Here is a 21,657-nt window from a genome sequence, read left to right on the forward strand (position 1 = left end):
AGTCTGTGCCAACCATCAACCACCCATATTATACTAATCCTACACTAATTCCATATTCCTACCACATCCCCACCTGTCCCTATATTACCCTACCACCTACCTATACTAGGGGCAATTTATAATGGCCAATTTACCTACCAACCTGCAAGTCTTTGGCATGTGGGAGGAAGCCGGAGCACCCGGAGGAAACCCACGCAGACACAGGGAGAACTTGCAAACTCCACACAGGCAGTACCCAGAATTGAACCCGGGTCACTGGAGCTGTGAGGCTGCGGTGCTAACCACTGCGCCACTGTGCCACCCACATAACATAAGCCGACCTCGTGACCTGACTTCCCACCTTGGGCCAAGGATTGGACGTCCCCCGCACCTCATGTTACTTAATTGGCTGGCCGTCACGAGATTGACTGCAGCCGTCGTTTAACTGCCAAATGAAAACGGAACCCACTTCCAATGCTGCCAGCATGACCTATTTTGACCCATAGGACAAAATTCAGCCCTTGGTGTTCAGGTAAATTAGATGGAAAATGAATTTAGAATGCTGAATCTGGCTGTCATGCAATTCAACAATTCTAATCTGATGAGAGAAAGCTGCTAATCTTGCAACAGTCACCTGAATTTTCTAATTGTAGAAAAAAAAATCAGTTGCCTCTCTTTCTTTTCTTTCATCCTTTTTGATTTTTGACAGTGCACACCATTACCTAACCACGAGATCCCAGTCTTATAGACTTCTATTACTGATGGCCTTGAGTTTTTATGACTTATAGGAAAGAATGCAATAAAATATATAGTCAAGGACAAGTAAAGGTTATTCGCCTATCAAAACTCATCCCTTCAGTGCATTAGATCTCCCATTATGGCATCTCAATACATTCTTAATAACCCCCAAATTTGTGCTTCTATTATTTTCCTTTGTAGATTATTCCAAACATTTCAACATTGAGTCAAGAAGTTTTCTCTGATATCTAATCTTACCTTTCTTTAAATTCCATTTACAGCTTTGTCCCTGTATTTTTGACTTACATTGAATTATGTGGGTGGAACTAGGTGAATTGCCCTTGTAGAGAGCCGGCACAGACACGATGGACCGAATGGCCTCCTTCTGTGCCATAACCATTCTATACTTCTATGATTTTCTATACATATTTATGGTTTAATATTTTACTCAGGGGACCTTTCTCAGGCTCCTGGGCAGCACTTACCCTTCACCAACCACACCAAAACTAATTATCTGATCATTTATCCCATCACTTTTTTATGGGACCTTACTATAAGAAATAAATTGGCTGCCATGTTTCCCTACATTATAACAGTGACTACACTGAAAAGTACTGCAATGGCTGTGAGGTTTGAGAGCTTTAGGACATTCTGGAGCCATGAAAAACACTATGCAAGTTAAAGTTGTTTCTTTATTTCATATATTTTTATGATATTCCCCCCCCCAGCACCTCCTTAATTACCTTTATTGTAAACTGAAAATGTAAGCTTCTCTCATTTTTCTTCATTGGTCTATTCTCTTTACCTATTTAATCTGTCTTTTTTGTATTTTTCTTGTGCTCTTGTGGCTTTTTTCTGTACTTTCGAAGGGAAGTACTGTATTGTTTTGTGATATACGTGTACTGTTGGCAATGTTACTGAATTAAAGTATAATATGCCTGTGCTAAAGTAAGAGACAGAAGAACACTACATGTTCTGCTAAGAAAACCGATTCAAATTTCAAGGTAATACTGAGTTACGTTGTGAACCTTTAACATAATTTCAGTGGAATTATACTTTGCTTTTCTGGCTACATGCCCCACAGTTCTATTAGCTTTTTAAATTGCTTCATTAACCGGTCTAGATATTGAAAGTGATTCAATATCTATTACTCACAGGTAACCTTCTAAAACCCCCTGAGATTGAACATCTTGGACTGTAGCACTAAATGGGTGATAACCCGGCGACCCATTTCACATGCTTTTTCTTTTCCATTGACTTCAATGGAAGAAGGGGCTCCATGCTAATTCAGTTTTGCTCATTATATGCCTATGCTACACATTTTTGATCAATGTGTAATACATTGCATTTATTATTGTTAAATTCCATTTAGCATGTGCCTACCTACCCACACAAGAGATCGAAAACCTTTTGCTGCACCATCTGCCTTTACTGTGCTTCCTATTTTTGTGGCATTAGCAAATTTGCCCAGGTTATAATTAGTTTAATATCCAGGCAATTTATGTAGATTGGAAACAATGGAATTCCAAGCACTGACTCTTGGGGGTCTCCAAATCAATGCATCCACAAGTAATATCCAATTACTATTTTTTATTCAGTCCCATGTACTACTCTGGATCCTTGCAGCTTTAATTTAATCAGAAGCTTTTATGTTGTATCTTATCAGATGCTTTCTGAAAGGATCAAATAAATTATATCATAGGAGCTTCTTTAACTATTTTATTTGTAACATTTTCAGGAGATTTCCGAGCAAACCCTTTTCTGCCAAATCCATGCCGACCTTGTATTATTACTACTCAAGATTTTGTTTTGTCCCTATGGGGAATCACCTACCCTTTGTTCCATGCTCCTATCTTCCTCCTTTCCTAAACTAGTGTGATTGCAAACAGAAAATAGCAGGTGGAATTCCTGCACATGCTTATGTTGAGAATGAATAGCTGGGTGCCACAGCTGGAAATTAGGCTCTGACACTTTATGCTGCGATATCGTTGTTCTGGCCATGCAGTCTTCTACCAAGTCACCCTGTAGCCAAAACCCCCATTGCTACTGACATGTTGCAGACTCCATTACTGACATTGAGAACACTGCACAAGGATGCTGGTCACTTCACCATGTATTTGCATGAATGTCCTACATTACAGCAGAGGTGACCAAAAGAACCCTCAAAATACTCATGATTTAAAAAATCAACCCTGCTTTGAAGAGTTTATTTACACTGTAATTTTAGATGTGCAGTACATAAATCATAAAATAAATTTTCTCACAATTGATGCTACAAAGTTATTATTTGCCTTTTTGTCATTCCTAAATAATGGACACTTAGCATATATTAGGTCTGCATGGAGATACGTGATGGGCCATAATTTGCTGTCAAAATAACTGTGAGGCTAATAGCCGCCCACCATTATTTATAGGCAAATGGTACAGCAACCTCAGGTGAGGGCAAATGTGGAATTCCAAAAGTTGTCCAAGATGTGCCACACTGTCATTAGCTTCATGAAAATGGCAGCTTGTTGTCTGGCTCAGCATTGAAATGCATTGAATGGTGTGAAGTTGCTGTATTTGCATGGTAGATACGAACTAAACTCGCCACATATGGTTAAGTCCTATTCATTTCAATCTTAGTACCTTTTTAATGACATGATAAGTATGAACTACTGTCAACCAATCTCTCTGACACCGAAAGTGAACAATTGTAAGTATAAAGTCTCATTCTTTAGGTTTTATTGTTGTTGGAGATTTGAAAAATGTAAAATTAAAAATTATTTATTTTACACTTTTCTATCTGTTTTATTTTCTCTCTCTTAATTCAACCTTTCTTTCCCTCTCTTTATTTCTCTTTCTGTACTTTATTTGGCATTGAATACACCCACTCTAATTTACACTTCCTTTGCAGTCCTTGCACTGTCAATTTCACAACCTTCATTCTGATTGGTTAAGGTGATACACAAGTTTAACAAGGTCCCAGACGCTGAGTTTCCCTCACAGTGACATTATCAGCTTGCACATTCAGCAACTTGGTGTTCAAAATATCATCACAATTAAATTGAAATGGCAAGCCTAACCAATGGCGCAATATCAAGCAGTAAAATTATAGATTGAATTCAATATAGGTCCCAGCCCCGCATTCCAACAGCTGTTTTATCCTCTCATTCCAAATGGGACAAACTAAATCAGCACAACATATTTCCAATATCGATGAGAACAATGTTGACCTACGTATATTTTATTACAAATGTTAAATGTAATACAGTATTTGGTTTTATGGTGACAGGTTTTATTCAGCGCCCTCAAACATCTTCTTTCTGCCTTCCATTCCAGCCTTCTCTTCAATATTCTTACGCCAGTCTCCAACATCACGCATCAGATCCTGCAGTGAGAGTAGTTTGTGAAATTTAAGGATGAGGTTCAGCAAAACAATCAGTTGGCTTCTCCTTCCCTGGTCTATCACAAACACTGAACAAACATGTGATACAAATGCACATTACATGGGCACAGTCATAGGTGTGAACACCCACAGGCCTATGGAATTTATTTTTCCCTCAATTTTCCAAAACTGGGATAAACATTAATGTACATTTAATCCCAGTTTTGTGGCTTTTGGATTGGCTTGCATGATAAATGCCCAGGTGAAACTGAAACTTACAGACCACAGAGGTCTCAGGAATCATTCCCTGTCTATTTTGTATTAGCTGACTTCAGCCAAGGCAGAAAGGGAAATAAAAATCAGCCATCTCTGCAGCTCCTGATAGTTATCCAGAGATCCTTGCTAGAAATTGCATGGATGTCATCTGAGGATAGCATTGGGCTTGGCAATGTTGTTCTCTGTTAAATTAGCCTGCTGAAACTCACTGTCTAGCCTCATACATCAAGAAAAACAACCTCTGCGAGACTCTGAATGATGTTGGAATTGTGCCATAAGCACGTTCAGAAGAGGAGGATGACAGGATGGAACCTTCTGCCCCTCCGTCACCCACCCACAACCATTTTGGGATTTACAGCAAGAGAAACACAAATATAATTCTGTGTGACTTTTATTTCAGTTTTCTTCCTTCCTCTCATCAAAGCATTTGACTCATGCTGGGGTACAGCACTGACCCAGCTCCAGCATTTTGCTTGAATGGTCATTCTTAGTAAGTGACCTGAAACAGTGAAGGCAAGCACTGTGTGGGCATTACGACTAGCCTGGTTCTACCCCTGCCAGATGTCCATATAGGTGCACTTCCCTGAATGAATTGCTAAGTGGGGATAGGAACCTGAGGATCTTTTTTTCTTTATTTCTAGCTCAGAAATACTAAGGGTAATTTTAACTTTTACTGATAGTGTAAAATGGACAATATCAGATTGATTGCCCATAATATACATACCTCCTCCGATTGAAAACCGGGTGAGATGCATAACAGGCAGTTGATCCAATATCACCCTTTAAATACTGCCACCAAAAGTTAAAATTACTCCCATTAAGACTAATTCTGCAGACTGAAATGTTGCTTCTCCATTCCTCTGAATCCGTTTGTGCGTCCCTTCTTCCCTTTACCTTGGTGGGCATGCCAAGGATGCCTAGACCCCATGTAGTGGAATTCTCTCCCTAAAACCTTCTGCCTCTCCTTCTTTAAGGTTCTTCTTAAAACCCACCTTTTTGTTGAAGCTATTGGTCACCCATCCTAATTTCCCCTTCCTTTTTTTTTATTCATTCATGGGATGTGGGCGACGCTGGCCAGGCCAGCATTTATTGCCCATCCCTAATTGCCCTTGAGCTCAAAGTCTCTTTTTTATTGCTTTATGATGTGTCTTGGGCACTTTTCTACATTAAAGGCACTATATAAATATACATTGTTGTTGCATGATGTTCCTGCTGCTACTTGGGATCAGCTAAATCAACAAAGGCTGGTTACTGACTCTGGAACCTTCTAGTTCATGTGGTACATAACCACTTCACAAAATGCATTTACTCACTAAGCTATCATGAAGCTATCTAAGGAATTCTATATGAAAATTAGGAACTGAAGCACTAAATTTGCAGTTTGCAATCAGTTAGTTCAATGTAGGCAAGATGTCCATTCTTGTATGTGATCCTTGATGCTGTGTCAACAAGCTATTTTACTTGAATGGTATTAAAGCCAAACCTGATTCCGCCTCAACTATTTTGCACACTTACGTATTTCCAGCAGGAATTTCTGGGCAATGGTTAGAGGTAGAAACCTCTGCTGATTTCTCTTCCTTAGTTAGTGAGGTTAAGGTCAATTGTCAGATCCCTACTGTCACCCCAGCTGAGATCAGAAAACTCAGCCCTAGTCAGCAATTGAACATCCCATTAAATTTCTGTTCTTAGCTGTGCCATTGCGGGGAGATGCTGAATGGAAGCAGAAAATCTCCTGGGCGGAGGTATGAGTAAAAGAAAATATAGGGAGAAGTATGTCTGAGCTATTCTTCTGCACCTCCCAGCAGTCCTGTTGGAGCACCATTGGCTGTGGCCTAGAGATGATGGACTACCCTCAGGGATACCAAACAGGGACACGTAGGACTTCCTACTTTGACAAAAATGGCAGGATAAAGTTTTGTTTTGCTGCTTTCATATGACAAATGTGTTAAATCCATGGCTAGATACAGGATTTAATTCTTAAAAAGATACAGTATTTTCCAAGTTTGAAAGTTGATTTCTACATGTCCCCCCATGGGGCAGCACTTTTGGCACACTGACATAATAGCACAGAACAATAAGAAATAGATACTCATCCATGGTAATCCCACATGATGAGCTCCCAATCACAGTCTGGCTACCAAAGAGGTACTGATAGCAGGCTAATCATTTTTTGTGGTAGAGAGGGGAAGAGGTGACATAATTCAGTTCTACTTATGGATTTCCCAGTGGATGATTACACTGCCTAATGACAAGACCTCAATATGGGCCTCAGAGATAAGTAGTCAGGGAAGATGGAGGGAAGTCTAAAAGAGTGAAGCTATCATAGAAATAAAAAATTAATTTATCAAAGTGGATAACAGTGTACCTATAAAATAAATAATTTGGCAATTAGTCAGCTTGTAGCTACGTGATCTGATATTTGAACCCGATTGAGGTCAGGTACTTTAAACTAGTAACAGTAATACCTCAGTCAGGCTAAGGAAATTTTGATTCAAAAACGTGTCCTCACTTCAAGTGGCCAATGCAGAGGTATAAGCTATCAAAGGGAGAATTAAAATGTCAGCCACAGTTTTCGGGGATGTTGCCTTACCTTCTCCTTCTCAGTGTCGTCTTTCTTCACCTGCTTCAGATTGGCTCTCAAGTCCATGGACACCTTGTGTTTGGAGCCTAGCAGAGCGCGTAGCATGGCATCAGCAGACATACGGACTCTCTTGAGTGGTGGCCTCTTGAATTTGCCTTTCAGGTCAAAGACTTTCAGATTCAGGTCATCAATCTGCAGCATTGACAGAGTCAAACATTAACATTTACATGTAAATAGGAAGTGGCCCAAAATAAATTGCAGGCTGTAAATTGATCATCCGATACAATCTTTCTATTTCCTGCATCCTCACTGTGCTGAAATCAGGTCCACAATCTCTTACTCATGTTGGAAGCGGGTTGGATTGGGATGAAGGGTCACTGACCCGAAACGTTAACTCTGCTTCTCTTTCCACAGATGCTGCCAGACCTGCTGAGTGGTTCCAACATTTCTTGTTTTTATTTCAGATTTCCAGCATCCGCAGTATTTTGCTTTTAATTTACCTCAAACTTATTTCCTGAGTTGGGGCTGATTATTTATGCAGGGTGGACTCCTGATGGAATTCCCACCAGTACCAAAGTGTCTGTCACTACCAGAGCAATTAGAGGGAGCAGAAGAGTCCTGAAGATCTTCTAAAAAACGTCGAAAAAGGTTTGGTGCCTCATTGAAGAGATGAGGAGCATTAAGAGAGGGCGTGAAGTCGACTACTGGCCCCTCTCCCTTTAATTTGATGCTCAGCAATATTGCTACTGCTGCCATGGGCCTACTGCCACTCGCCCCTTCTGCAATCCCTCATGTCTTCTACTATAACTCAGTTTCACAGTACCTCTCTGTCTGCTGACAACATTAAGTTAGGTGGCATAGTAAATACTGCAGAAAGGAGCAGAAAGTTGCAATGGGGCAAATAGATTAAATGAGTGGGCAAAACTGTGGCAGATGAAGTTCAATGTGGGAAAGTGTGAGGTCATCTACTTTGGACCTATGAAAGATAGATCACAATATTTTCTAAATGGCAAGAAGCTCGGGACTGTGGATGAACAAAGAGATTTAGGGGTCCAAGCACAGAAATTACTAAAAGTTAGTGGAAATTTATAAGTTATATTCAAGAAAGCTAATGGAATTTTGGCCCTTATTTCAAGGGCTGGAATACAATTGTTGCAATTTATTTTCCAGCTGTATAGAGTTACGGTGAGACCCCATCTGGAGTACTGCATTCAGCTCGAGGCACAACTCCTCAGGAAGGTTATAACTGGCTTTGGAGAGGGTGCAGTACGGATTCAACAAATCATACTGGGACTAAAAGGGTTTAACTATGAGAAAAGGTTGCATAAGACTAGGCTCGTAATCTCTTGAATATAGAAGATTTAAGGGGTGATCTATTTAAAGTGTTTAAGATGATCAAAGGAGTTGATAGACTAGCTAAAGAAAAACTTTTTTCTCTGTTGTGAAAGTTCAGAACAAGGGAGCAGAAACTTAAATTAAGAACTAGGCCTTTCAGGGTTGATGTCAAGAAGCACTTATTTACATAAAGAGTAGTGGACATCTAGAACTCTCAGCAAAAGGCTGTTGAAGCTAGATCAATTGAAAATTTCAAAACTGAAATTGATAAGATTTTTGATTGGCACAGGTATTAAGAGTTACAGAACCAAGGCTGGTAAATGGAGCTAAGATACAGATCAATCATGATCAAACTGAATGGCAGGACAGGTACAAGGGGCTCAATGGTGTATTACTGTTTCTATATTTCTCCTACTATCTACAGCCTGTTAAAACCCAAGTTTAAAATCACCAGATTACTACTTCCTGATTTAGTTCATCTTAATCCTTTATCTTGCAATCAGAAAATGTTTGTGGCATTGTGGAATTTTAATCTTACTTTACCTTTAAAATATATACATTAATCCACCACAAGCACACGACCCAGTAAGGATCTGACTGTAATATCTGCCTTTAATGAACCCTTAAAGATTCTGACCACTCAAAGATGATAGTGTTCATCAACATGAAGAACACAAAGTGTTCTGATGAAAGGTCAAGACCTGAAACGTTAACTCTGCTCCTCTCTCCACTGATGCTGCCTGACCTGTTGAGTATTTCCAGTACTTTCTGTTTTTATTTTTGAAGATACATTTAACTTAGTTTTACGTTAGCTCACACCAAGCAGTCTTCTGTATGATATTGTATTGTATTATATTCTGCTAAAAGAAAATGCAACTTTCAAGATTCTGTTAGAAACACTGCAACTGATTAATTATATGTTCTATTCATTGATAACTCTTAGCTTTCTACTTATTCGCCACAGAATTTCATTGGTGTGCATCAAGAGGATGCAAATTACAGATAATGAACAAGAAGCTACTAGGTATTGCAGGGAAACAACTGGTATGATATGACCGACAAGGTCGCTTGAAACCTTGCAGTGGGCAATAGCATTTTGTGGACATTTAGCTACATTAGTTAGCCAAGTGCCTTTGTGGAAGTGATTACCATGATAACAAGTACATTAAAAAAGTGAGGAAAATGTAAATACCAAAAGTGCTTCTGTCTCTGTGCTCCAGTGCTCTACTTCATTGGGGCAAGTTTGACACCATTTTTCCGAAATTCAGTAGCTCCAAATGAGGATTCTATATTCTATGGGGTAGAAATTGGAACGCATTGCGCTTTTTGGGTGTAAATTAGGCGGAAAACATACCAATTTAGCAGTGGGATAGCCTGCGGCCATTCTGATAATTTCATCATGTCCATTTATAGATGTCCCAGGCAACTACCTAAGATATGAATATGTTAATGAGAGGTTTAGCACCTGTTGAAGGACCGTTCTCCAAAATTTGTTTCCGATGAGCAGGGCAGTTGTTGGGCCTGTCCTGTTTAGGATTGCTCAGTGGCCCCTGTGGCTGCCAACTAAAAGTTAATTTTAATTTTCTATTTAAGCAGCCCTTTCCATTGAGCAGGAACAGCAGAGTGCTTCCCCCCAACTCAAAATCCTTCTGATGGGCCCCCCACCCTCTCCATTGCCTGCTATTAGCAGTTACCCGCTTTTTCTTGTGGGCCAAGCTACCTCTGGGGTACAGTGCAGGCCTGTTTGTTCAGGCTCAGACTAATTTCAACCCCACTATATTTTCTACTACTGCAGAATTGCAAAAGATTTGGTTAGTACAATGACAACAATATACTTGACATTAGTATTAATTAAATCTTAACCAATTGTAAAACAGTACTACTCCATAATTCAGCCTTTTAGTTAAAGCCTTGGAGGAGACAACTGGTGTCCATGAAGACATGCATGGTCTTCCCTACCTAGATTTGAGTTTGACTCTTCAGCAATGAAATATTCTCCTGACTTTCATGTGGGACACCAAATATGTTTTCATTTTAATCTCTGCCAACAAAGTTGTACAGTCCCTCTTCATATGAACCATGGTTAACAGCTCTTTGGTGGAACAGCACATTGTAGCTTGGCAAGATTTGAAATAGAGCTGTACTGTTGGGAAAAGACACAGACTGCAGGCTGTATATTTCCCATAGAAACCAGATGAATAGTCATCCATTTTCAATCATTTCCAGTGTTGGTTTTCAGAGAACCGTTGGCAGAGATCTAAAGTGAGTTACATGCCCACCTTCTTAGCAGAAGTGCTACAAGTAGCATAGGGAGACACAAATATTTGAAAAAGAGCAAAAACATTTTTTTTTAAATGAATCTGAGTCATCTAATTTGTCTTTGTATTGACCTCAATAAAGGAAAAACAGAGTGCCTTTTTGGCATCCTTTACAATGCCCAAATCAAGTGTACATATTTGGGAGACAATTGAAAGACACAAATGCTCAGTGATGGCATAGTCCTTCCAGGATGTTTGCTAACATATGATTCGTACTTAAAGTATTCAAGTATGAAGCTTGTATTTATTAATGGCGCTTATTTTGAATACTTAAGCTTGAAAATTGTAATTGGTTCATAATACAAGGCTTATGAATTATTAACATAAATAGAAGCAAAAGCATTTGACGTTCATTGACTCATTCATTCAGAAAATAACCAAATATCTGGTTGGGAACAATATTAAACATTACGGAGATACATTGAAATAAAGATGGTGAATTCCAAGTTATGTTGAACAAAGGAAGTTCTGGAAATCCTAGGGAAGTTTTGTGGAAGCAGAGACCTGGTGCAGTGGGTTGTCACCCTCATTTCCTCTTTGCTACTCTGTGAACTGAGCATTCCTTAGGTGCAATGAGGAGAAAAATCCACCCCATTGGTTTATCTGCTGTAAGACCCACTGGAAGAAGAGGAATGAGAAATGTTTGGGTGGGAAGTTTATGGAGGAGATGTGGGGAGAGATGAATATTGTATTTTACTTAATTACTTTCAGGGAATCAACAAGTATTTATGCAGATGAAGTGGATGGGATTATATCCACAATTGAGTAGATAGTCTATTGTCTTGTGGAAGGAGTGAGCATAAAGGGCTGAATGACCTTTCTTCATTGCACTCTTTCTCATGTTATGATCTATGAAAAAAGATTTAGAAGCTGAAATTGATTAATGCCAATAGTGCAAAATAGAAAGATAGTGAATCGGTAGTGACTTCTATGGAAAAGAAAATTGATTGTGGTGTGAAGTGAGCTGCTGATTCATTACCAGTCCATTTTGCACTATTGGCATTGGCCAATTTCACCCTCTTAGAGTGAGGACTTCTAGATTATCATGCATTGTTGATATCCTTGGTTTTATTGTTTCCTTTGATTGTACTTTTGGTTTCAGTATTAATGCTTTACTTTATAGCTATTTCATATGATACAATAACATAAGCACAGGTTTAAAGGTTAAGAATCTTTTCTACAGTTAAAACGCTTAGAAGGACTTCATATTGTATTAGTCCTTGGGATTATTCTAAAATATTTCTCCAAAAAGGAACAAAATATGGTGAGGTTGTTCACGGGAGATACGTGTCAAAGTGACCATTACCTCTTTGGTGCTCTTCGTAACTTTGGATTCCAAGTCATATCTCTCCTCATCAACCACATCTATCTTCGCATGAAGTTTTTTACATAAGTCCTGTTGAGACAGATAGTGAGAATATTCAACACAGCAATGGCCATGAGTCTTTCTTTTCATTATGAAATGTAGTGCAGTTTAAAGCACATCCATGTTATCACTGGAATTGGCAAAAAGGCCTGCTGGGAACTGCATTGGATGGAACAGTGAAATCCAAATGGGAAGAAATAATTGACTGTCTAGAAAGTCCTGTTTGAATTCTTCCTCTGCAAGGCAGCATTGGTGAGCTGCGGAACAGTCCACGAGAAGTCAAAATGAAGGAGAGGAATCATTGTACAAGTTTACTCATTGGCCCTGAATTTCCTCAGACTTCTTGCTGCGTCCATGTAACTTCGCCAGAAGTGAGGCAGAAACCCAGTTTACGCCAAATTTCCAGTGAAGTTATGACATTACAATAGCAGAAAGTTTTCAAAACATTTTTTTATTCAAAATGCATGTTTTAGGTTAAATAGTTCTCAAGGCTGTATATCTTCGTATTGCTCCAGTAAAGGGAATTGATAAAATGTCTGCTTCCACCCATAAGGCAGCAGTTTCAAACGGGTCCACCTGTGGAACAGAATAGGTGGTGAAACCCTTAGAAGGAGGTTACTTTTGAACTAGGGCATGGGGCCGATGGCTACAATGAGGGAGAGGTTAGAAAAGGAAAAATATGAAAAGCAAAAAATTGCTGATAGTTGTTTTATACTATGTGTTTTGTGAATTATTGCATTAAATTTTACAAGTTAGGTCATTAGGTTGTGAAGGGAACAGGGATTCAAGTGCATATGAGAATGTCACCCTTTTAAAATGCATTTGTTTAGAAAATCATGGTTTTGGGTCTGTATTCAAGTGGGACTATTGGTAAGTGAAGCAGCATTTCTCATTTTCTCAGTGAGAGCACTACCCTCTATTTCATCTTGGCCAAAAAGAAAAGTAGATTGCTTTTTTCAGAAAATGATCTTGAAATAACCTGTAACTCTGCCATTGAAAGCCCATGAGTCTGCAGTTGTCCACAATGTTCTTCCATATACCTCTCCTTTTCCGCTATCCGTTCAGCTTCTTCCTTCTCAAGTGCAGCTTTGGCAAGAGAGAGCAGCAAACTCTGAAATGCATTTGTGATGAAGCATTTAGTTAAATAGAAAACAATTAACATATTGTACATGACAATCAGTATAAAGAAATTGCACCTTAGGCTGACAAGTTACCTTTAGATGCATTCTGCGAGAAGAGGTTAGCTTGGATTTTTTCTGTAGTGAAACAAGATCAGAGAAAGGGAAGAAGGATTAGAAAGTAATTTAAAAGCAGATTAATGCAAATAGCTGGCACAGCAAAGGAACATGCAGTTAGTGTGCAAGAATTTCCAGTTCAACAATTCATCTTGGAATTAAATTCCAAGAAACCTTCCTCCAATGACCCACACTTTTTAAAGCCCAGGATTGATGTCGCTCAACCACTTGATTTATTTCATCTTCTATCTTTTCTTCCCAACTTTGGGCTGAATTTTTAGGCCTCGATAGGGACGAGCACATAGATTTGCGTCACCGGACGGCTTGCCAGTTTCCTGGCACTATTACGCCCCAGGCCAATTTCCTGAAGGCAGAATGGGGAGTGGGGGCAGCAGGGCCACCCGCCCGCAAGCACCAGGTAGCCAATTCAGCTTGTTAAAGGCCTATTAAGGGCCATTGATGGCGGCTGAGTGGAATTTACCATTTGGCCTCCAGGTCCCCTGAGGTGTTGGGGAACAGTGTAACTTCCTGGAGGCAGCCACCCAACAGCAGACCGGAGGGGCCAGTGCTCCAGGCAGGCTTAGAGGCCCTTCCTGTCTGCATGACTTTGCTGGGCTCCCCTTTCACAGTGGTGGGAAGCTGCTAAATGCTTTTTTTTTTTAACTTTAAAAAAGTGAGAGATAGGGCATCTCAAAATGGTAGCACCCTCTCTCTTACTTATTTGACAAGGCAACCTGCTGCTTCTTCAGTGCTGGAGGGCCTCCTATTGACCGTCCAGCTTTTGAACCCGTCCACTGTCCCTAATTGGACGATGAGCCTGCTCTCAGGTCTTTAATTATCTAATTTGGGGAAAAGCACAGCCAGGTGACTGTTCCCCACACGGTGCGGGTTTCTGACCCCCTTGTGACCCTGACGGTTGGGTCCCGAAGCCCTTGGGGAAAATTCTGCCCTTTGTTGATGATCTTCACTATGAACCTTATCATTTCACTAATGGTTTTCCATTAAAAAATTGAACTGAGATATATTCTTGTAACTTAAGTAGCCATTTTATTGGCTGTGGAATTTTGATTTTCTGTCCAAACCCAAACATCATTGTGTTCTATCACCAGTAAAGCACCTGAAGCATTTTTAGTCAATTCAGTTTGGTTGTTACATGACTAAATTGACTTGAGTTCAAATTTCTCCAAGGCAATTTCAATTCAGTTAAAAAAATACAAAACAAAGAGCTAATATTAGTAAAATTATCCATACAATTTTTGTATTGTCATAAAAACAGATTCGTTATGAGCAGCTGGGGATAAATGCTTGCTTTGCCAGTGACACCCATATCCTCAGACTGAATATAAATAAGTGTACTTATTTTTTTTGATTGTTGCTCCTTGCCCCACACGGCAGCTTGCAGTTTAATAATATGGAAGGATTTCAGAAAATATATTCTCAAAATGGACTAAAGATCCTCTGAAGAGTCAAACAAATTCAGAAAATGTTAGACACCCAGAAGTGATTACAGGGCAATAATTTCTTCAATAGTCTTAATCCATTTGCTCATGTCTAATTTTATACTTATTTATAAATCTTGGCATCCTTCTGTCTTGTGGGATGATGGTTTGCATCTTTGTTGCCAACTGTGTGTGAAACATTACTTGACGTGTATCAGACACCCCACTCCGGCAAAGCAGTCTCTGCTGCATTTGCTGCAGAAGAAGGTGGTGGGCTGAGAAGTTGAAGGATTTGCTGGCCTTTGTTTTCTCTGGGCCTCTTCTCAGCCAACTAAGCTTTCCATTTCTCCTCGCCTCTTCCGATGCCCCTCTGAACACTCAGCCACCAGAAGTCCCTGCCGTCGGCTGCTGTCTCCCAGTTGTCCGTGTTGATGTCCACCATTTTCATATCTCACTTCCAGATGTCCTTGTAGTGGAGGTATGGAGATCCAGCAGGTGGTCAATTCACCGTACGGAAGTTCTTTGGATATACAGCCGTCATCCATCCGATGAATGTGGCCGAGCTAGCGCAGATGTAGTTGGCTTAGCAATGAGTATGCTGACGGAATTAGCACGCTCCAGGACCTCTGAGTTGGTGACCCTGTCCCGCCAAGAGATGCCAATAATACAGTGAAGGTGGAAACTCTTCAGCCTTTTCTCCTGCCCGGCATATGTTGTCCAGGTCTCACTACTATTGAGGAATCCATTGAGGACACAAGCTTGGTAGACTTGCAGTTTAGTGTTCTCCATCAGGTTGCTGTTGTTCCACAGTCTCTTAGTCAGCTTGAACATAACAGCTGTAGCTTTTGCAATGGGCATATTGATTTCAGCATCAAGTGACAGATTGCTAGTGATCATGAAGGCTAGATAAGTGAAGCTATCAACAATCTCTAGGGTCCTATTATCAATGCTGAATGATGGTGGTACAGCAATATCCAGAACCAGGACATTCGTCTTCCTAATGCTGATGGTCAAACAAAACTCTTTACAAGCATGAGAGAGTCTGTCCATTTGCTGCCAAATGTGTTCCTCAGTATGGAATGCTAATGCAGTATCATCGGCATACAGCAACTCTCTGACAAGGAATTAGTGAACTTTTGTCCTGGTTCTCAGGCGGGCAAATCTGAACAGCTTTCCATCGGTTCTGGTTTGTAAGTAGACACTCTCTGTAGATGAACTGAAGACCGATGACAACAGCACAAAATGTGCCAGAATGCAATGCTGTTTGACCCCACCTTACCCCTCATGTTGCCATGGAAGGAGGAGATCATGCTGAGCAGCTTCAGCAAACAGCCAATTTTCTTCAGCCGCTTAAATAGACCGCCTGTGCTCACATGATTGCCTGCCTTGGTGAGGTTGATGAAGGCAATATATAGTGGTCTCCTTTGTTTACAAAATTTCTCTTGCAGCTGCCGGACTGAGAAGATCATGTCAATTGTGGATCTTCCAGTTCTGAAACCACACTGGAATTCGGGATAGATACATTCAGGCAAGATCTGCAGTCTGACAAGGGCAGTACAGGCAAATATTTTTCCCACGATGCCCAGCAGGGAGATGCCTCGATAGTTGTTGTAATTTCTGCAGTTGCTTTGGTTCTTGTTCAAGATCACAATCTCTGCATCATGCAGATCCTGAGGCACTGCGCCCTCCCTCCAGCAGAGACAGAGACGTTTGTGCAGACGCTGCAGGAGTGCCAGTGTCCCATGCTTGATGAGCTCAGGTCGTATAGCATCATCACCTAGAGCTTTGGCAATGGCAAATGAGTCAATTGCTTTGCCAAGCTCCTCCATCGTAGGTTTGGTATCTAGGTCTTCCATGACAGGCAGGCTCTCTATGGTTTCAAGAGCTTCTTCGGGGACGGAGCCTTCCCTGGAGTACAACTCAACATACTGTTCCACCCATCTCTCCATCTGGCACCTACAATCTGTTGGACTTTACATAGTGCAACTTTCAGTGCATTGAGTCTTCTCATTTGGATCTCTCTTGTAATTAATGAGAGCGGATCACTTGATTTCAATGATACGTTCCATATATAAATTAACATGTTAACATTTATTCCACTTTGGGATTATTTCTTTTGCAGAAGTAGGGAATGCTATGCTGAGGCTGGGGTTAAAGTCTCAAGCATTGTCCCAGAGACTGACTGGCACCTGTGGAAGGATACCTTAATATGGGTTTCTATCTTCAGGTAAGGAGCGAAGAAAATTGGCAGCAAAAAATACATCAGCTAAAATATGTACGGTGCTGAATCAGTTTTCAATATAATAGAATCTGTATGTATCATATTGGCAGATTGAGTAGTCGTAAAGTTCAGGGCATTCATTGCACTCCTATTAAAATCCAACTGCAAACAGTTAAATAAGCACGGAAAGAGGATTAAACCTGGGACCATTCTGCATCAAGTGGGCTGTTCCACATTGGGTCATGCTTTTACCTACTGAACCATCAAGAGATCAGTTTAATAAGCCATATTTTATCTAAATGGAGGTGCTGTACATCTGATAACCTCCCCAAACCGTGGATGACTCTCTGAAAGTTACTTTGCAAAGAGCTGTATGAATTTAAATGAAGTGTGGTCAATCCACGTGTAATGATAAAATAATGGGCAGTTTGTCCCTTCAATGTTTCTTTAAAATACTTTGTATAGGTAACCTTTCATACAGCTTTTTACCACCAGCGAACAAAGAGAGTACAGCTTAAGCAATGGTACAATCTCTGTTTTAGTGACCAGTGGAAAGCTTGACATATATTAACTGAATTCATAGGCTGTATTTAACATTCTCTTTTAATTATATTGAAGCACTTTAAATGGAAGTTGTTGAAATTTGTCTTGAATCCCAGTGTCATGGAATCTGCCACATATATCCTGAGGTAAACTCTAGAGCATTGGTGACAGCAGAGAAACAACATCTACGTAGTCTTGCATTTATGAGTTGTTCAAAAAGTTGCAAATTAAAAATTTAGCTCCAGCTACAGATTTTTAAAATTTAAGAAGTCCCATAGCTGGCCTCTATGGCACAGCTAAGTGGCCAACCTGTACTTCCATGAATCATTGGGAGAACAAAACTGAACACACTGTGATTTGTAAAGGCTTATCATATTTTCCCCTGCTTTTTACTCTATGCCTCTATTTATAAAGCCAAGAATCCCATATGTTTTTTTTTAGCAGCCTGATCAACTTGTCCTGCTACCTTCAGGGATCTGTATATGTGAACCCCCAGGTCCCTATTCCTGCACCCTCTTTAAAATTATACCTTTTTTTATTAATTCATGGGATGTGGGTGTCGCTGGCTAGGCCAGCATTTATTGCCCATCCCTAATTGCCCTTGAGAAGGTGGTGGTGAGCTGCCTTCTTGAACTACTGCAGTCCATGTGGGGTAGGTACAAACACAGTGCTATTATGAAGGGACTTCCAGGATTTTGACCCAGTGAAAGTGAAGGAACGGCGATATAGTTCCAAGTCAGGATAGTGTGTGGCTTGGAGGGGAACTTGCAGGTGATGGTGTTCCCATGCATCTGCTGCCCTTGTCCTTCTAGGTGGTAGAGGTTGTGGGAAGGTGATGTTAAGGAGCCTTGGTGCATTGCTGCAGTGCATCTTGTAGATGGTACACACTATTGCCACGGTGCGTCGGTGGTGGAGGGAGTGAATGTTTGTGGATGGGTGCCAATCAAGCGGGCATATCAAGCGAGCATATAATCATACCATTTAGGCACAGAGCTCAAGTAAGACAAAGACAATCATTTCACTTCTCCCTTAACATTAATATTAGGGGAGTAGTTTCTCCTCTTAATCTGACCCTATGATTTGGGACTCTCGATTAGTAACTGTGCAAATCCTTTTAAGAACGCACTGTCATGAATGGAAAGACCCATGATGAAATGAACAATGAATTGGAGGAATTATGAAAATAAAAATGTCAACTGTTAAACTAAACCACAATAACATGGACACTTGCACCACAGTCAAAATGGAGCAGCAGTCATATGACTCCTCCTGTACTGGAAATCAACAAACCTGCCTGCAAAGATGAAATTCATTAACTGTGTCTGAATAGCTCTCGGGAGAATCCATTGAAATTGAAAGGAGCACCATTGCTTATTGATGACTCCTATCTACATGAATGAACTAACAAAGGGTTCTGAAGACAAGCTGACTAAAAGCCCAAACCAAAATGAATAGACGTGGAGTAGCACCATTATAACAGAATGTCCCCCATTCAGACATCAACAGATAGCCATGGTTTCCATATCCTGGTCTATTGTGTGGTCACACCGGGGAGAGGGTCATGTGTCACTAACAGAAAATCAAAACTGATGGAGTTTTACCTTAAAAGGAAGCTCTCTGGAGAGAGAGGGGAGATCGAGAACAAAACAACGAAAGCCAGTCCAGCCAAAGGCTGTGATATTGGACCCGCACAAGGAAGAAGCCCTGCTGCTAATTCTATACTTCAACTTGCTGCAGCAGAGAACTTAAAGTGACCACCGCCTCCAGTCTGGAGCTTTAACCACCAGAAAACTTCAACACCTCAGCAAGTTCACAACTACAAGCAGCCAGGCCTGCACCTTTGAAAAGACATTTCATTTTGAGAAGATACAACAGGTTTTCTGTAAACCACAAACTCTTACCTCCCTTTGAACTTAAATTGCATCCTACCCTTTCTCTCTCTCTTTATTCTTGTGTATGCATGTGGGTGAATGAGCGAGTAGGCAAAGGTTGCGAAATTAAGGTTCTTGCTGTTTGCAGAAATGTAATCTCTTTTTCTTCAACCTACGACAAAACCTGTCATTTGACTGTTTATTTGAGCCTAAAACACTTAGGCACTAACACACCATTTTTAAGAAAACATGATTGCGGTCAGTTGTGAAGTGAGGAGTGAAAGTTACCCATACCACTTACCACTGTCTGTAACAATAGCATCCATCAATCCTGCTCCATCAAAGTTTTATGTATAATTATTCCCTTGCCCTTTTGTCCCCAACACCTACCGTTCATCTAAAATATTTATTTACACTGATAGCTGCATAGTTCAAATTATTTGTGTCTTTGGCAATCCCAAATAAATTTCCCTGAAAAATTGGAAAACATATCTGCAAGTGAGAAAAAGGACCAAGTCAATGCTCTGCCAATGGCTTGGTGGGTAAATGCACCCTACGGTGTGGTACTGAATCACATTGAGGTAGAAGGGACAGAGGTTCACCTATCTGTGCTGAACTAGGCCAAGGCAACAATGAGGGCACTGCAGTGAGCTTCACCATCTTCTGTTGGGGAGGGGAAAGATCAGACAGGATTGCTACTCCTGTCTACTCTCTGGTCACCAATATTGGAATGTGTAGTTGTGGGTTCAGAACAATATCGGGCATGGCTTTGTCAAGACTTGTATCATAGCCTAAAACTCATTATCTTTGCTTGTCAAGTACCAGAGGCTACCAGTGGCCCAGGACCTGTTCCTGACTATTAGTCATCATCTTAAAGAGAAGGGGAGAAAAAATGGAGAGAAAAAACAGTCCTACATTGCAAATGTGCATAAAAGCAGATCTGATGAAAGATCATCGACCTGAAATTTTAGCTCTGTTTCTCTCTCCATGGCAGCTGTCAGACCTGCAGAGAGTTTCCAGCCTTTTCTGATTTTATTTCAGATTTCCAGCATCCTCAGTATTTTGCTGTTGTGTGCTCTTCTGTGTGTTACTCATAATTCATTACCTCCAATCACTCTATCATCACCATCTCCAGTGGCAAAGTAACATTACTTCATCTGTGCATTATGTAGTTCCAGACACAGCCCAGGTTTGGAAGGATATTATCCATAATTATTTGCAAAGGTCAAGTGTAAATCACACACCATTTCACAAGCTAACTATTGTGCTTTACCACAATGTGGTAAAAAAGCTTTTCATGGGAACATGCAGGAACATTTCACACAATTAGCATTAGGTTTCGCAGATATCCTAATGACTACACTATTGATGCTATGTTAGAACACAGAGCACTATCATGAAGTGCATTGGGCTGCACAGTGAATGTGATCTTTGAATTATGAATAAGATTACATTCATTCTGTCTTCCCCAGTATCATGCAGTCACAAACACTTTACTCTGGGACTAGCACCCAACACCATACCTCATCGCTGTAAAAGAAAAGAACAGTTCATTAGAATCCAAACAAAGTTCAAATTCTCCACATTCATTGTTTATTAACACAAAGTTAAAGGGTACCAGAAATGTATAACTATCGCTAGAGATTATATAGAGTTACATAGAGTCTACAGCACAGAAACAGACCATTTGGTCCAACTTATTTATGTTACACATGAGCTTCCTCCCACCCCTCTTTATCTAACCCTAACAGCCTATCCTTCTATTCCTTTCTCCCTCATGTGCTTATCTAGCTTCCCCTAAATGCATCTATACTATTCACCTCAATGTCCCCTTGTGGTAGTGCATTCCACATTCTTACTGCTCTTTGGGTAAAGAACTTTCTCCTGAATTTCCTGTTGGAATTGTTAGTGACTATCTTATACTTATGATCTCTAGTTTTGGTTACTCCCACAAGTGGAAACAGTTCACAAGAAGTCAGTATGCAGGTACAGCAAGTAATTCGGAAGGCAAATGGAATGTTGTCATTTATTGCAAAGGGAATGGAATATAAAATTAGGGAAGTTTTGCTACAGTTGTACAGGGCATTGGTGAGACTACATCTGGAGTACTGCATACTGTTTTAGTCTCTTTACTTAAGAAAGGATCTAATTGCATTAGAAGCAGTTCAGAGAAGGTTCACTCGACTGATTCCTGGGATGAAGGATTTATCTTATGAGGAAAGGTTGCACAGGTTGGGCCTGTATCCATTGGACTTTAAAAGAATGAGAGGTGATCTGACTGAAACCTGTGAGATCTAAAGGGGACTCAACACAGTGGATGCTGAGAAGATGTTTCAAATTATGAGTGAGACTAGAACCAGGGGACAATATTAAAAATACAAGTGTCAC

General features: G+C 40.4%; 1 protein-coding gene across 1 annotated transcript; it reads right to left on the reverse strand.

Moving 5' to 3' along the window:
- Positions 1 to 3,955: 3,955 nt before the first annotated feature.
- On the reverse strand, positions 3,956 to 13,211 carry LOC137377301 (troponin I, fast skeletal muscle-like). Its single transcript, XM_068046861.1, has 5 exons — positions 13,175 to 13,211; positions 12,940 to 13,071; positions 11,901 to 11,990; positions 6,951 to 7,133; positions 3,956 to 4,087 (listed from the first exon to the last, which is right to left on the reverse strand). The coding sequence occupies exons 1-5, from the start codon at positions 13,184 to 13,186 to the stop codon at positions 3,995 to 3,997; spliced, it is 510 nt and encodes a 169-aa protein (XP_067902962.1). The 5' UTR covers positions 13,187 to 13,211; the 3' UTR covers positions 3,956 to 3,994.
- Between the last annotated feature and the right edge of the window lie 8,446 nt (positions 13,212 to 21,657).

The sequence above is a fragment of the Heterodontus francisci genome, chromosome 14, assembly GCF_036365525.1.
Source record: "Heterodontus francisci isolate sHetFra1 chromosome 14, sHetFra1.hap1, whole genome shotgun sequence".
In the NCBI taxonomy this organism is placed as follows: Eukaryota; Metazoa; Chordata; class Chondrichthyes; order Heterodontiformes; family Heterodontidae; genus Heterodontus; species Heterodontus francisci.